At 32.9% G+C, this 17,610-nt stretch overlaps 3 protein-coding genes across 3 annotated transcripts; 2 read left to right on the forward strand and 1 right to left on the reverse strand.

Annotated features, from left to right (window-relative positions):
* Positions 1-3,246: 3,246 nt before the first annotated feature.
* Positions 3,247-5,791, reverse strand: LOC148611173 (uncharacterized). The gene is made up of 4 exons (XM_088591425.1): positions 5,653-5,791; positions 4,592-4,672; positions 3,615-3,728; positions 3,247-3,390 (listed from the first exon to the last, which is right to left on the reverse strand). The coding sequence occupies exons 1-4, from the start codon at positions 5,701-5,703 to the stop codon at positions 3,265-3,267; spliced, it is 372 nt and encodes a 123-aa protein (XP_088447551.1). The 5' UTR covers positions 5,704-5,791; the 3' UTR covers positions 3,247-3,264.
* Positions 5,792-8,730: 2,939 nt separating this feature from the next.
* On the forward strand, positions 8,731-12,900 carry LOC148611174 (uncharacterized). Its single transcript, XM_088591426.1, has 4 exons — positions 8,731-8,872; positions 11,425-11,523; positions 12,118-12,219; positions 12,749-12,900. The coding sequence occupies exons 1-4, from the start codon at positions 8,822-8,824 to the stop codon at positions 12,881-12,883; spliced, it is 387 nt and encodes a 128-aa protein (XP_088447552.1). The 5' UTR covers positions 8,731-8,821; the 3' UTR covers positions 12,884-12,900.
* A 517-nt stretch (positions 12,901-13,417) lies between these two features.
* LOC148611175 (uncharacterized) lies at positions 13,418-15,641 on the forward strand. Its single transcript, XM_088591427.1, has 4 exons — positions 13,418-13,557; positions 13,991-14,077; positions 14,966-15,067; positions 15,493-15,641. The coding sequence occupies exons 1-4, from the start codon at positions 13,510-13,512 to the stop codon at positions 15,619-15,621; spliced, it is 366 nt and encodes a 121-aa protein (XP_088447553.1). The 5' UTR covers positions 13,418-13,509; the 3' UTR covers positions 15,622-15,641.
* The last annotated feature ends 1,969 nt before the right edge of the window (positions 15,642-17,610 follow it).

A 17,610-nucleotide genomic window follows, 5' to 3' on the forward strand; every position in this document is an offset into this window, starting at 1 on the left:
AATTTTGGATCTATTGAAATTTTAAGTTTTGAGAGCGGGGGTATATATTTTAAAATTCACAGCAGACACACAAATGGTCATCCGAAAGAATGAAAGATCTGCACGAGTACAACAAAATACCAAGAACCAATATAAAAAACCAATGATACTACAACTTAAAATTTTCATATTTTCCAATGGTTTGATATATTTCATAAATACCTATTTATAGATTTGATATTGCATCATTTTTTCAATTGTGTCGAAGGGGATCATGTGATATATCATTTTGAAGGTCTAAATGAGCTCATTTCAAAAATCAGAGTTTCAACCATGATAAGTAATACATGTTCAAATAGTAGGGTCATTAAGTGCAAAAATTTAAAGTTCTTAGATGGTAAGGTTGTTGCATATCGACTGAAAGGTCTTAAAGCGTACATCCGAAATATCGATGTTTTGTCTCGAAATAAATGCCTTGGGTGAGGTCAATGAGTACAAAACTTAAGTTGTCCATATAGTTAGGTTGTCGCATATCAAATTAAAGGTCATAATGTGTACATCTCAAATTTCAATTTATTTATATAGAAAAAGAACCCAATTGGGGTTAATAAGTGCAAAATTTTAAAGTTCACAGAAAGTAGGGTTTTTGTATAGGACATTACAAAAGTCATGATGGGAACACCGACAATTGCATTTGATAAGGTCACCAAGTGAAAAAAGTCAAACTGTTGTATATGTTTTAATGTGTATATTACAAAGAGAAAGTTTTTCAAGGGAAAGACCTTTCAATTGTTTAACAAACATACTTTTTTCATGTTCTTTCAAAATGAGATAATACTAAATTCGCGAACATTTCAGCTTATTCACATTCTCTAGATATGGTCATAAAGCAAAACACTGTAGTAATTAGGCTATTCGGCAATAATACTGTGCAAGTTGAATATAATAAGTGTAAGAATGGCACTTTCCTTTTTTAACGATTCGGTATTTATTTTTGTAACATTGACAAAAAACTCTAATCGTTTAGCACGAAGCAAATTCACCAATACGACAAGTACAATCAGCTTTTTCGGACGTGTAAAAGTCGATTTCACACGGACGCGAAGTTAATTGTGCACAGTAAACTTTTGTTTGTTTTAATGTGTTTTCTTCAATTTCAACAAGTGGAAAAGGGTAAATGAATATCCATATCAAAAACTATTTTCAAAGCTATAAGGCTACAAATGTAAATTATATTTTATATTATTTTCCTTGTAGAAACTTACTTAAAATAACAGATCCAGTCACTCTTAACTGGTGTTTTAATTCGAATGGGTACTGTGCAACTTTGAGACAGAATGGCCCTCCTCTGTGACTTTAGTGATAGTGTTTATTGCAAATTCATCTACCTCTAAGAACTTGAGCTAAGGACAAATAAGGACACTGGGAAGTCAGCCTCAAATCAAGACCTACACTTAGAGATCGATGGAAAAGAAACTATACGACAAAGGCGATGACTGACTATTCATTCCGTATTATCAACTTTCCTTTCATCTGTGGCAACATCCTTTCAGCACCTGCGTATGGAGCTTTTATATCAAAACTCATAAGTTAAGCCAGAGCTTGCTATAACTACGCAGACTTTCTGTACCACGCTAGACGTCTAACAATTAGGCTTCTAAAACAGGGTTATGTTGCTACAAGATTGAAGTCATCACTACAGATGATTGTCATCATGAACTCATGAATCGTTGCAGTGTATCAATCTGCACAATGAGAATAAATTTGTTGAACATGTCATAGTTTTCCTTTTCACTTTTGTTTACTCCGGACTTGACTTTTTGTGAGCAACTGGGCGAGTGTTTCCAGAAAAGCAGAAGACGCTTACTCTACTGACGCTACTTGTTGGTAGTGGAGTCCGTGTGTTGATCATTTACTTTTGTTTCTTTGTACGTATTATTTTGGTTATTGTATGTTCTTTACTGTGTGTGTCAATTTTCCCTATCTGGCTTAGTCGGTAGATTACATTACATTCTTATAATTTCCGGGAGAACTGTGGTTCCCTTGATTACTCTTTCCCGCTCCTACGAATTTTTTCATTACATTACTTTCGCTCTAATCAAAACATATTGAGCTTAAGTTATCAAGACTAAATCACTGGCGACAATGAATAGACATGATCAAAAATAGTTTTCATATAAAAAATATATAGGTTGATTATTGTAGGTCAAAATTACATTGTGGAAATATATTTGTATTTAGGTTTTAACATGTGCTTAAAATGTTAAGTATACATCCACATACGAATCAGAAATAATGTGTAGTTAAAGCGACTTTTAATTTCAATCTTGCGGAAATTTTTATTGCTGAAATACAATCTGAAGAACCAGTTATTAGATACAATAATAATACAATAGTACTGTAGATACATGATGATGTAGACTGATTTGTTCCTTTCAAAATTGATCGAAGCACAATTTCTCGTAATTATCATTTCCTTTTTAACCAATGAAAATATGTCTGTGATCTACAGCAGAAAAATTGTGTCTGCTAAAGGTGGTGTACGATACGTTGAAACATATCATAGATACAAAATATTTTAGATATGTACTTAATATTTACATTTATGTGATGAGTTGTTTGTGTGATATTCAACTGACATCATGAATTTCTACCGAATGTTTTATAATTTCACAAAAAACACTGTTCATTTTGCCTGCTACTATGTATTATACCTAAAAAGTAATTTCTCGTTCGGTGCAAAACTATATGAAAACTATTCCTACAATGGCTGTCGTGAAAATTACCTACGGAATAATTTAACCCTTACGAGGTTAGCGCATTCTTGATTAGCCTTAAATTAAAAGAATCCACTGCATTACTAGTAGACTCGTGATCGTGTTTGTGAAAAGTATTGTAGTAAATATGATCATCATTTAAACAGTGCACTTGAAAAATAAAAAGAAATTGGACAGTGACTCTTAAAACAAAAAGCCATGCTAATACCAAAAAATTGTCACTGTCGTGAAAACTGACAATACTTTGCGTCATTTAAGTCACATTTTACAATACGGCCGTGCCTGCTACGAACAATATACAATTTATATCACTGGATCAAACAAAGAGCAAAAACAGATAACAATAGAACTTAGAAAAAAACTGCCACTAATGCTTTCATATGTTTTGGACTGAAATGAAATGTACCGTTTTGAGGATATAAAATTAAAAATAGCATATAATCATTATTTTATTAAACATATGAAAGGGTATTTTAATACAACCTGAACACTTATTTTTATTTTTATTTTAGACTGTAAGTGTATAAATGGCAACAGCATTTTGACAGGAATGTGACAGCCTAGAGCTCATTTGTGATAACTGATCAACTGTCATCGTTGTTGACGCTGAACTAAGATGTGTTAGCATTTTCAACTGCAAAAAGATAATTTTTACATGAGCTGATAAAATATGATTAGGAGATTGAATAAATTACAAAATCAATGAGACAAATCAGAACCATTAGTTGAAGAAAATTAAAGATTTCTCGTGCATTTACTGATATTACATTAAAAGAAACAAAACATTAAGCACTGCTTTCAGCAAATCGTATCATTTCATTATTCAAATATTGTTTATAAACTTTAAGTTACTTTTACCTCCAATCGAGTCATTCCATCAGGAGTATGGACCATTGTTTGTTCTGATGGAGTCAATGTCAATACATAGCATGTTTTCACGTGTTTGACACTGTTTGCTAGTCCCAGTATATGCTGTAATTCAACAGGACACCTGTAGATAAGTAGTGCCCCCTAACATACTTGATAACAAATGATCCATGTACTTGTGTTTATCTATCCGCCAACTTTCATTGTGTATGTAAAAACAGATTTTGTTTTTAATACATATTCCCGAGGCATAGATTCATGAGAGGGTATCATGTTATGGTTAAAATGTTTCACCGTGAATTTAATTTCAGTTTTGTTTGAATCATCAGTAGTAAGGGTGTACGGGTACAAGGCTATGAATATTGCATAAAAATATCAACTTTCAATAAAATTAAAACTTTTTCATAAAATATTAAAATATTAAATATAAAGAAAAATAATGTTTTGTGGCATTAATTTATTGTAATGAAGTCATAATGGTGGCATAATTATACGTCATTTAAAGTTAAACTAACGAGAATTGTTAATTTTGTTGTTGTTGTTTATCTTTATTTACACCCTGAAAACTATGTCCACACCAAAGAAACACTTTTATATTCTCACATATGATAAACTACGTAATATATCTTTATGTTATCTCATTTGTGATGGATTCAAGTCTCCGAATTCGCAATTAAATTTTTCAACAATTCAACGTGGTACATTTTCAGTGGTATTTCAAGCCAAAGAGATCCTTTATTGCCCCTTCCTCATTTCTTATTTTGTGGCTTTTTTTCCTTCTAAACTTGATTTTTACAAAATATTTTAAGATATATTCAGCGAAAACTACAAATACATGAGTGGAATATTTATACACCGAAATAGTACCGAAATATTGATCATGATCCTTCATCATAGTGTCTGCTTGTTGTTTAAAATATATATAAAAAACTAATGTATACAATGTCATAACATTAAAACATTCTTACGCTTTTAGCATCGTATACAAAGAAGTAGTTGTCCAGCTCATAATTGTGGGGTTTTCTGGTTGTTGACATACCATTGTTGAGCTGTCAGATAAAGTAAAAATTGGTATATGTAAAGTTAAATATCAATTTATTTAAAAAAAAAAGTAATTTGGCATTGAAATAAATCATTGATAATTATGGTTAAATTGGTTAAGTTTCAAAACAAAGGAGCAGAGGATGAAAGCGAATTGAACCCAAATTATATAAACATACAAATACCATATCACAGTAAGCTTTTATAAGCTCAAGCAGCAGCAGACGTTTGTTTCCTGATTTTCTAACTGCTGCAGGCAGATCTTTCGAGGGATGTTTTCGGATATTTTTCAACAAAACATAAGTTAGTCCGACTAGACACTGTTCGTGGCTTGATGTTAAGTAACCTAGATTTCGGAATTCAGAGATTGAATTGTTTTTATCAGTATTGTAAGCGTGTAGTGGAGTTGACAAAACTTCTTACAGCTAATTCCACCAAAAGAAAATCAAAGTTACCGACATTAATGATACATATTCTGCTTAAGCGAACTAAAAGAAGGCAAAGTAAAAGTAGAGAACCTTTACACTCCACTTGACTCGTTACGATTGTTAGGGTTGTAGACTGTGGTATAAGTATCATATACCACATACAAGACAAATCAAAAGAATCATGGTTATAGCGGTAATCAAAAGAATGTAATCCAGGTACAAAGACCAGACATGGAAAATAGAAATACACAACAAAGAACAAACAGCAACTAAAATCATGCATACAAAGTAACAAAAGCAAATGAGCAGCTCGGACTCCACTAAAAACTGGAAGCATGGACCAGATGCACCGGTAGGGTAAGCGTCCTCTGCATTTCTAGAAACACCCGCCGAGTTGCTAAAAAAAAGTCAAGTCCGGGGTGGACGAAAGAGGAAAGGAAAACAATGTATACGTGAAGATACAATTAGGAAGTCATGACGGAGCTACTTCTTTGGTGAATTTTACCATTTTTATCTTGATTTCTAATAAAAAAAGAAAAAAAACTAATTAAATCATTTACCTTAATAATTGAAACCAAAAGGAAGACAGATATTACAAGCCGTGTCGCCATGCTGAAATGTTCCTATATGTGGCTTTTGAGAACTTTGCCATATGCTTTCTGACATGACGTAAAGTTTGAACCTATAAATACATGTACATGTTTCTTGATACTATTAGATAAAGTCGAATTTGTTACAGGCAGTTGAAAATCTAGAACATGTTCACATTTAGTACTTATCAATTTTGTCCCATAGTATTTTTTCATGAATATTACAAATTATATTCAATGTCCTTGCCTATCCCTTAATACTGTTTCACCTAAGAAACATGCAAGATAATTCATGAGGTTATTCATGCAAACCTTTTACACAGACCTATATTGGCTTGAAGAAAACAGTCAATAAGTATATAATGACGACAGAGGCGTTGATTATTTAATAGGGACATTAAAAACGTCCAGGGTACCTAAAAACGAATAACAAACAGCGGATGAATTCGTAAACATAAACACTTAATACTTCCCTTGATGTCTCCCTTTATACTTAGAGAGCAGTCAATGTTAGTTAAGGGAACAGTCGAATATAGATTAAATCATCTTAATTTTTGTAATTAGTAACTCGGAGGAAGTTTTCTAAATTATTTTTTCCATTGAATCTTTAATTAGAAACAAAAATGCATGTGATAGAATAATTAGGCGGGGGTCTTCCATTACAGTCGAGACATAACCAAACTTCACAAATTTTACAAAAATGAACAACTCGATTTAAAAACGACCCTTGCGTTATATTCGAACTTTCTTCTTTTACGGCTTTAGTCCGTTGGTCTTCCTTGGTGTTGATTAACCACTTCCGCTTTACAATCAGATTTGTTTTTAAAGAAGCGGCCCGTACAGCACATGCGCGGATTAAGGTCACCAGAAGTCTCATGCATACGAATTTATCTGGTTCGATTTTTTGTCTTGCAAGAAAATAAATATATAGACACCTATTTCATGTATTTAATCAAATGAAATTAAACAGGAAAGGTATAATTTAGTTGCAAATAATTCAAAGTTAGGACATATTTCAACAGAGACAAAAGATTACGAAAATGACAGCTATTGCAGCTTTAAACCTTGTACTAATAGAATCTTGTTCCCGAGAATATCCTTATAAAAAGGCCTTCACGATTGTTTTAGACAAAACTTTATTAGAATTACTGCCCTTAAAAGGCGAAAGTTATATTGTGCGATTTAAGCCAGCATTTGAAATCAAAATAGAAAGAAACATTCAATTCCAGTATTCACAAGGCGCTGCGAAGATACGAATTCCGGGTAAGCAATTCAGGGACCTCAAAATGTCTTTTTCAACTGGTTGTATCCAAAGATGCAACGATGGATTTTCAAATAGAAGTGGCACATAAATTACATTTAACCCAATAAAAATGTAAATATGATATTGAGATCTGTTTAAAAGTGACAGTTTCAATATAGCACAGCGCCAATACTAATTTACAAAGTTTCATTATTTTTGTTTTTGAAAATTTAAAAACATACACCAATGTAAACAACGCTACCGTATTTTACATGATACGCTTTGACAATTGTATATACAGTTGAAGTTGTTCAATTCATTGTTGTAAGGTGGTTTGTTGTTATTATCATGCGAATGTTGAGCCATCAGATAAATGAATATGAATTAAATACATGAGGTTAATTTACACGCATTTTAAAAAGTAAATTAACATTTGTAATCAATTGATTTATGGAAAACTGCGGTTAAATGATTAAAATGTCTAAACGAAAAAGAAGAGAAAAGATACCAGAAAAAGACAAAGGCGAATGAACCAACAATATGAAAACAAAGCTCAAAACAGTAGCTGATGTTACTGCTACGGCCAGGCCTTCCAAAGTTTGGATCATTACGATAAAAAGTAATTAGCGGTTGCTTATTTTTTTATGCTGTCACGTGAACATATTCGCGGATTTCAAATTTTGTGGTTTAAAAAATAAAATGGCGTTGTATAGTATTAACAATCGCCTTTACGGGTACTCTTTTTGCAATTTTCTGTCTAGCGTGATAATATCGAATATTGGTTCATTGAGAAAATGATTGATTGATTGATTGATTGTTGGGGTTTAACGCCAGAGCAGCAATATTTCAGCTACATTTAGGCGATGAACATGAAATGATGATGATGATAAAATGAAAAATTGGATGGGACACAAGGATAATAGGGTCGACAAATTTTGATTGCCACTAGAATTAGGAAGAAATGGGTAGGGTCGGGCAATTTAGCCTTCTGTGGCGGAGCCCTATGGTTCCTATTGCGGGAGAATACCACAGAAGGGTCCTTTATCGTGCGAGGAACGTAGCACCTTTCCCAACACGTTGTACCACTATGGTTTGCGGGTCAGGTTTTCCGTATTATAGGCTGACGACCCTAGCATGTAACACCCCATTTAACCACACGGGGCACACAACCTAGTTGCTCCGTGAGCAGAGCACCCTAGCCCCCGGCTACAGTTCTGAACACTATTTAGTCGCTTTTTACGACAAGCTTAGCGCTGCTGCGGGCCTATTTCTTTTACACCGGACCCATGCAGGGCCCGAGAAAATGAATACGTTTACGTGTCGTTTGACAATCTGATAATATCGCATTAATTCATTCATTTTAAATCGATATTCAAGATTCTTGTATTTTTCCTTAGAGGGCTCTTTCTAGCGTCTAGTTCGTTTCGAACGTCTGACGTTGATTTGCGCTTGACTCCATAAAAACTCAGAGAATGAAATTCATTTTACTGAAATAACATTTAATATGATATATGAAGTAAAAGTGGAGAACCATCAATGTTTACTTCACTGGACTCCTTAATTTTTTATCAAATGTACTGTTAACTCAATTTATAAAATATATCAGAAATACCGGAGACTCTAACCAAAGCCTAATTCAGAGGCATCAGAATCCAAGGAAATTGTAGAACATGAACCCATGAATTAAAATAAGATATCAATTTATAAAAGACTGAAGATATGGAGTTACTTCAGATGCCTAAGATGTAAAATGTTATAATGTTGTAGAGAATACTATTTGTACTCTTTTTCTTTCTTAGCACTATGAAACCCTGACCAAATGTCGTCATCATGCCGTTTGTAATCATTGAAAGATAACCACTTATCAACGACCACTTGTGTCGCAAAGAATTCAAAATGGCGTTTACTCAGAATTTGGTAGTATTTTTGGCGCTGTCCATTAATTTTGTAAGTATAATTAGTCGTTATTGACAAATGAATGCTTGAATTAAAATAAGAGTGTTGATCAAAGACTGTAAGTCATGCCAAAATCATTTTTTCTGTAGAATCTGTCCTTTGGTGGTACGTCATCTATATTTTTCATCCTCAGTGACGAAATCCTTTCGATGGAACAAAATCTTATTTTATAATAAAAATATAAAATTAATGTTTTTGAAATGTACTAACAAAGTTTTGTGAAGTAACAAATTATTCCAAATGCCTGAAAAATGCCTTTCCTGTTATACAAGATGAATTGTTTTAGTGAATATTTAAGGATTGGTTTCACGGCTCGATTAGATTATGTTGAATGAACAACAAAGTGGTGAATTTTGCAGCGTAAACCAATTGCAACCCAAAACCGTTAATATCCAATAATACAACCTAAAATTAAAAACAACTTTAATTAAAAAAATAAACAAATAACGGGAAAATTGATTTTCTTAACACTAATATTATGAACTCAAACCTTTTTAAAGCGGTTCCATATTGTCAGTGTAATCAAATGATAATTAGTGGTACTTATAATTTACACGCATGTTTAAGTATATTGGTATACCAATTTTAAAGTACTTCGGATGGTAGAGTAATCAAAATTTGAGCGGTTATGAAGAGAACGTATTACAAGCATAAGGACTTTACAAGATAAATAGACATGTGCGTATAGAGAACATACTATAACCAAAATAACACGTACAAAGAAACAAAAGTAAGTGATCAACACATGGACCCCGCTAACAACTTGTAGCATAGACCAGATGCACCGATAGGAGAAGCTTCCTCTACTTTTCTATAAAAGTTGTTCATAAAATTTCACGTCCGGGGTAGGCGAAAGAGGAATGGAAAACCATGGCACATGGAATTAATCAGTTTTAGGTACAGATACATAATGTAGATAAAACATAACAACCCATGACTTAATGATGACGACCATAAAACATTTGTACTGATTACTTTAATCTTGCTGCAGTATTACCATAGTCCAAGAGCTAAATTGTAAGAAATATAGCACGGTACAAAAGAGTTGAAAAACGCGTAGTTTCGGCATAATCTATAACATAATGTATGAGTTGTGAAATGCCAACTCCATACGCAGATGCTGAATGAATGTTGCCATAGATGAAAGAAAAGTGGTGGACGCGTTTTTTAACAAACGGACGGGAACAAAGTTTGCTCTTTACTCGCTGACCCATTCCTTCACTGTTAGGAGGCTATTTCATACCTGATCTGATCAAAAGGAATGAACATATTTTATCTCAGTTTCCACAAAATCGATGAAGTAATATCGTTGAAAGAGTAATCAAGGGAACCAAGGGACACACACAACAAGGAACATAAAGCAACTAAAATCATACATACAAAGTAACAAAAGTAAATGAGCAACTCGGACTCCACTAAAAACTGGGAGCATGGACCAGGTGCACCGGAAGGGTAAGCGTCCTCTGCATTTCTAGAAACACCCACCGAGTTGCTCATAAAAAGTCAAGTCCGGGGTAGACAAACGAGGAAAGGAAAACTATGACCCGTTGAATAAATCAGTTTTCATGGTGCAGATGGATACACCAAAACGATCCACGAGTTCATGATGACGACCATAAAACTTCTGTACTGATGACTTCAATCTTGTAGCAACATAACCCTGTTCCAGAACAATCTTAGTTTCGAGGATTTTTATACATCGTATCAACACCAAGGAATTTGAGATAAAGAATACTACACTCAGATGACTATGACTTTTCAACGCAGACTAAAGTTCTAACAGTTAGACCTCTAGATCAAAATTGAAGTATTCACTACTGAAGTTATATGATCGTCATCATCGTTACGGTGTATCTATCTGCATCAAGAGAACCGAATTGTTCAACCTGTCATAGTTTCCCCCTCCTCTTTTGTCTACCCGGGATTTGGTATGAGAAACTCGACGGGTGCTTCCAGAAAAGCAATGACGCTTACCCTACCGGTGCACCTGGCACATGCCCCCAGGTTTTATTGGAGTCCGATTTGCTCATGTAATTTTGTTGCATTGTACGTTATTTTGGTTATTTTATTATCTTTATTGTGTATATCTGTTTTTCCTGTCTTCTGTTCTTCTCTGAATTGTGTTCTTTTGAATTCAGCCAGAATCTTGATTCCATTAATTACTCTTTGACATTACAGTTGAGAAGTCATCGAGTTTGTCGTATAGTCAAGTCAAAAGTCTTCATTTTCTATCGATCTCTAACAGTATGTCAATATATTTAGCTGATCATGACGTCATATCTGTAGTATCCTTTTATATTAACTTCTTTAAGGGGCGTGGCAAAATTAGATGATACGAAATGGACAATGACAATGTTGTTCAATAACGCTGAACTATAGAAATCAAAATCTATACTGTAGTGAACTAAACTTTTTTTAAAAAAAAAGCTCTTATGAAGTAGTTCTTTTCCACTGGAATGGTAGTTAATTATTATGATAAGACAATAAATAACTGTTGCTCAAATATAGCAGCGAACTTTTTATTTATGTATTTTACTTTCAAGTGCTATGGACAAGACGAAAGTACAACACAACACATGCACCACTCAACTCGCGAAAAGGGTGAATACGCCAAACTGTCTTTCTTCTATGACGACCCTTCAGTAAGTAAAAATGATATTCATTATCAATAATATTGAAATTAGATTACTAGTAATCAAGGAACATTTGAGTTACCTTTTAAAACAAAACTTTGAGTTTTTGAGTTTGGTCATGAAAATTCTACGACTTAATTGCTGTCTTTGCATTACAATTTGTACGCCCGTAAATCCATTTGTTAAAGAGCGTGTTATTGTTCCTTTGTTTGTAAAACTATCTAACCACTATAAAAGTAATAATTTTTCTACGATAAATACGTTCATATCAAAATATTTAAAACACTGAGACATAATTACTTAAATTGTACTAGTCAGAATCTCTAGGAGATTGATCTGGCTTACTTTTTCGATATATTTTGGTTTTGAGTACTTCTTGTTTATAATTATTTCCGGACTATTTTTGGATTCCGTCCTTCCTATATATTTGATTGTAATGCTACTGATGAGAGGTTACTCCTTTAAAACACGCGCACAACATATAGAATTTAATAATATATATGATTGGTATTTTTGAATTATCTATGATAATATTCGCACTTATACCTTACCACAGTATACGCATTTTTTAAAAGAAACATGATTTTATATTTACCAATTCAGAACTACTTTATATTGAACACAAATGGAAACTGTTACTTCTACCACCTTAACCAGAACGAAGAAGCAATGGTACATACACCCGAAGGCATTAAAAATCTTGAGGTAGGAATATGAAACTGCTGTTGATTTCTCTCGTGTACTAGGAAAGTTTTTTTAACTATACTATTTGGATACCAAAGAGTTGGAAGCAATCAATCAGATACATAACACATCCACGAAACAACTTCGAAATGTAATAGCCGAATATCTTAGTATACAGAAAAATCAAATTGATGAACATTTTTGAAAAAAAAATAACTGAAATAGTATATTTTATTTAAATTTTGAAAATATGTATTCAATTTCTTGCTGATAACACTTCTGAACATCGAATGAAATAACCGGCTAATAAAAATACGACAAATTAGGTCATCATTCAGTCTACATTTTTGTTAGATAACTAATAGAGAGTTTATACTTTACGTTTTGTTTAGACTGTTTTCCTATATAACTGTATAGTTTGTGGAAAGTGTGTTTTTAAACAAGACATTCGATTCAGACTGAAAACGCAAATGTTTACTCTCAACTAACCTTTCTTGAATTTTATTAATATCGCTCTTGAATTTCTTGTGGACATTTTGGCATATTTCAGGCTCAAATGATCCATATGATGACTTCAGCGACTCGTCTAGCAATGAGAGGAGGCGATCATGCACACATTTCTAGAACCGTTTATAACAGAATTTGTGCCAATGAACATTTGTTCAGATTAGTTCTTTTAAAATAAAACAACCTCCTTGAAAATTTTGCGTTTTGTTGTATTTCAAAGTCTAGACACTTAAATCCAATTTAAAGTACATAAAATACTTTAAGAATATAAACTCTTACGAAATGTAGATTATGTATTTTACAAAACAAACCTTATACTTACTAATTTGTTCAACACAAAATCAGTTAACCAAATTTTAAGATATTCTTAAGCCTTGAATATCAATAAGTTGTATTACCATTTGATACATGTCATGAAGAAGATGCAATTTTATCATTTATTTTAAAAAGAAGCAACCAAAGTCTCATTAATCAAATAAAACGTTAGCGCTGATATAGTGATTTATATAAAACAAATATATAATTTTATGAATTAGTTAAAAATTAGCAAATTGCAATTTTTATAATCATAATTTTGCTCTTGAATATTAAGTACACATTCTTTGGCTAAAAAGTGTCAAGGAATTTAACATCTAAGAGTACTATGTGAATTGTTCACGACTTTAAGTAGTGCTGTCTATAGCCTGACATATATCTATAAATGTACATATCATTCCGAAAACGTGAAACTTATCTAAACGAAATAGACAGATTTATGTCAGAGATAAGGCAGCAGGATTACAAAGATAGAACCGTAGAATCAACATGAAAGGATTTTTGGTTTTCCTTGGGTTGTTTGCCACTTTTCTGGTGGTAAGTTGAAATTCATTTTCTATGAGTTATTCTATGAAGCAAACATAAGTTGTTTATTATTTAAGTTACAGTCAAAGAACTGCTTTGTTCGGTATTCTAAAAACAGGGCATAAATGACTTTTTGTTTACTTAGCTACCAAACCATTAACGCAGAAAAAAAGAACATAATATCAGGTATCAGAACATACAACCCTTATTTAATGAATAGCAAAAAAGGACATATCTGTTCATATGGACATACACGTAAACACAAAAAGAACTTTGGTCTGACTTAAGACTACCCCTTAGCATCTCAAGCCCTATATAGAGACAAAAACAATGATAATACACATGAGTTATATAATTTCCATTCACATGTATGGAATGCTCTCAGAATGCAAAATTCCCAAACTCTCATATCCTTTTGTGACATCTGGCCATTTCAATGATTCAGATAACAGAATGTGCTCCAACCACATCAAAACCACACAATCATCATCATGGGTCAACCAGTGTAGCATTCTTCTATGACGATGGTTCTGTACGTATTACATTATGGTTAAGTCAGATACATAATATGTTTTGATTATTCGCCAGTCTGGTTGCTCGTTAATTTATTTTTACTACGATTGGAAAGCACTACATTAATTCGCTGAGGTGGATATGTAATGTAGCTTAGCATGTTTTATTTTGCCATTTAGGTAGTTTTTTTCCTATCTTATATAGGGTTGATTAAATTTTAAAATAAAAAGATATTGTATTTTTTCAGTAAAATAAGTGTCTTGCATTCCTATATATACTCTATCATCATTACAGATCCTGGCATTAATTTGTCCTGTTAGTAAAAGAGAAGTATAAGAGTAATCAAGGGAACCAAGGTTATAGCGGTTATCAAAAGAACGTAATCCAGGGACAAAGACCAGACATGGAAAACAGACACACACAACAAGGAACACAAAGCAACTAAAATCATACATACAAAGTAACAAAAGTAAATGAGCAACTCGGACTCCACTAAAAACTGGGAGCATGGACCAGGTGCACTGGTAGGGTAAGCGTCCTCTGCTTTACTAGAAACACCCGCCGAGTTGCTCATAAAAAGTCAAGTCCGGGGTAGACAAACGAGGAAAGGAAAACTATGACCCGTTGAATAAATCAGTTTTCATGGTGCAGATGGATACACCATAACGATCCACGAGTTCATGATGACGACCATAAAACTTCTGTAGTGATGACTTCAATCTTGTATAATAAATATCTACTGCAGCATTAACACATATCTATCTAAACGCTTTAATGTTTCACTGAGTGTAAGCTGACCTATTGCACTGTAATAAATTGAAAGTAATTTTTTAAACTATGATTTTTATGTGTAAAAAATTCAAGACATTTATCAACATATACAAAATATTTTGATATGCCTTCACAGCATTATTTGATAATGAAGAAGGGTAGCTACTGTTATTTTATGGCGCTTACCCAAGTTCAGGAACAAGACATCCACAACAACGATCAGCTTAAAGCTCTCGAGGTATGTATACATTATTTTGAATTTTAGATCATACTAATGACTTTAATATGAACCATGGCTACACGTATTTAAAAATTGCACGTTTGTCCGCTAATGAAAAGATATTTTATACAGAAGGCAAACAAAATCATTGTCACTTTGCATCATATTTCAAAACGGATCTTTTAGCACAGTGCCATGATAAATTAAGTCTATTTTCAATACAATTTGTATTATCTGAACAAGTAATTCAGTATCCGTTTACTGTCCCATGCTTCCGTATATGTTTGTTTGTTTACGTTCGGCATGTGATGTTATCTTAATATAAAGTTGGTTCATTTACTTTACTTACTTTCGGTTTTTACATGTTCTCGGTATTATACTGTTTTTACACTGTATTATATAGATATACCTTATTATTTTTTCTCTTGTATTATCCGTGCAAGGTACATCTGATGACGCTGTACACCACAGAAGCCCATCTACCAATGACAGGGTCAGACCACTCCCACATTTCCAGATACGTCTATTCACATTTTTGTGTCAACGAACATTTAATCAAAATTACCCAATAAATATTTATTTTTTCTCTTAAGATATCTTAAATTTAAGTTTTTGTTTATTTACTCTCGGGTTCAGTAGACCGAGTTAATAGAATTGATATATAAAGCATTATAGTACACCATTTATGTTTAATTCGATAGAACTAATGATCGAAAGAACTTGGACTAACTTTCCTAGTATTTTGCTTCCGTTAAATACAACTAACAATTTTGATAAATACAATCTGTCGTTCTGTCGAAAATGCAATGTAAAAGTTTTGGTTGCTATTTGTTCTAATCTTCATTTGGAAAGTCCATTAATTTGCATTAACAAATATGAATTGTTTCAGCAAATTAATTTTGGCCTAGTTTCCGAAGCAAAATGTGACAACAAGTAGGGCCTATTTCAAAAACTGTTCAAAAGTTCAAAAACCCTGAATTTTACCAAAAAGACAAATTTGAAAATCTGAAAAGTTAATAGCAAATAAAAGGTATTCCTTTTTTTTACATTTTTATTTCAAATTCATTACTTTAAGTCGAGAACTCCAAAGGAGCTCCGTTGCAACCATTACAAAGTTGTGGTTTTAGACGAATTCTGTGATGTAAGAAGCGCGTTTAAAAAAGGGTTGGTAAGGTAATTTCATATTGAAATGTTACTGTGTGATTGAAAAACTAAAAAGGTAAAAAACGGCATTGCGACCTCCTTTAGAAGCAAAAAGCACTAGCAGAGAGGAACTGACTTCAACTGCCAACCCAAACTAAAGAAAATCATATAAACTTCAAAATATTCATCTTGAACTTTGATAGAAAGACGCGGCAAGTTTTGCATGTAACAATACAATATATAACCATCAGGTCTTAATAAGTCTATACCGACATCTGCATAATGCTGTGTCCCTAGCTAAACTGATCTGACTAAGTATTTACTCAACTTAACAATAGTCTAGTTTTTGTGTTGTGTTTAAGATAAAAAATTTATTACAATGCAATTTCTAAGATTAGTCATTGGATACTTGTCTTCATTTTTCATAGGGCGTTCGTTTTTCTTTTGCATTTCATGATGTAGCACCTTTCGTTCTCAGTCTGCCAAATACGTAATTGAATCTTGACGTATTCAAATGGTCTTATAACCAATTACAGCATTAACGCGTGAGTGAGTACACTTTTATGGACAAAATAAAATCAGGAAAGTTTGCCCAAGACCTTTCAATGAAAATGTGTTTCTTTGTAAACATTATTTAAAATTAATTAGGGCAATTCAAATACTTCGAATCCTGACGCAAAGGACTCATTTAACAGAAAACCAAACCGATATAACGTTACCAGCATTTTATATCTCGAACTTACCAAATGGCACCTTTACTTTTGTATGGCGTGTAACGAATGAAATGTATCAGCGACCAGCGGAAGTTCTTAAAATAGTGGTTGTTATTTAGTATGATAAGTGTTTTGATGTTTTCAATTTACTTGTATTATTAGTTGGGTAGTCAATGCTTTGGTATTTATATATATATATATATTTATATATATATATATATATATATACGTCTCAGAATGTGACGACCGACTCTATTCGCTACACTGCTTCATCGGATCAAATTGATACAGGGAAGATATTGTAAACTTATAGAAGTGTCTGAAAAATTCCGAAAGATGTTAGAACTGTCAAATTTGCGATTCAAATTGTTTTATCGTTCCCTCCGCGGGACTCGAACTCGTACCGCTCTGACATCATCGCCTGCACAGTCTCGCGCCCTAGACCACTCGGCCAGCTAGGCTATATAAATATATAGCTTTCGTGGCCGGGTCATTCCTCCTCGTAGAATTAATCTAGGGTTGTAACTTAGTACACGATGTATGGTAGTACGGGACAGTTCATTTATATATATTATGGAGATTTACACTTATAGTTCGTTAGTCAAATTTGAAATATTTCTCCATCGGAACTGTGTTCATCATTAGGAAAAAAGTGATTTTAAAAATAATTTTTTTGTTGTTAATATTTATTAATGTTTAATGGTC

Source organism: Perna viridis, chromosome 7, assembly GCF_037379345.1.
Source record: "Perna viridis isolate PV_CMFRI_1.1 ecotype Kerala chromosome 7, ASM3737934v1, whole genome shotgun sequence".
Lineage (NCBI taxonomy): Eukaryota > Metazoa > Mollusca > Bivalvia > Mytilida > Mytilidae > Perna > Perna viridis.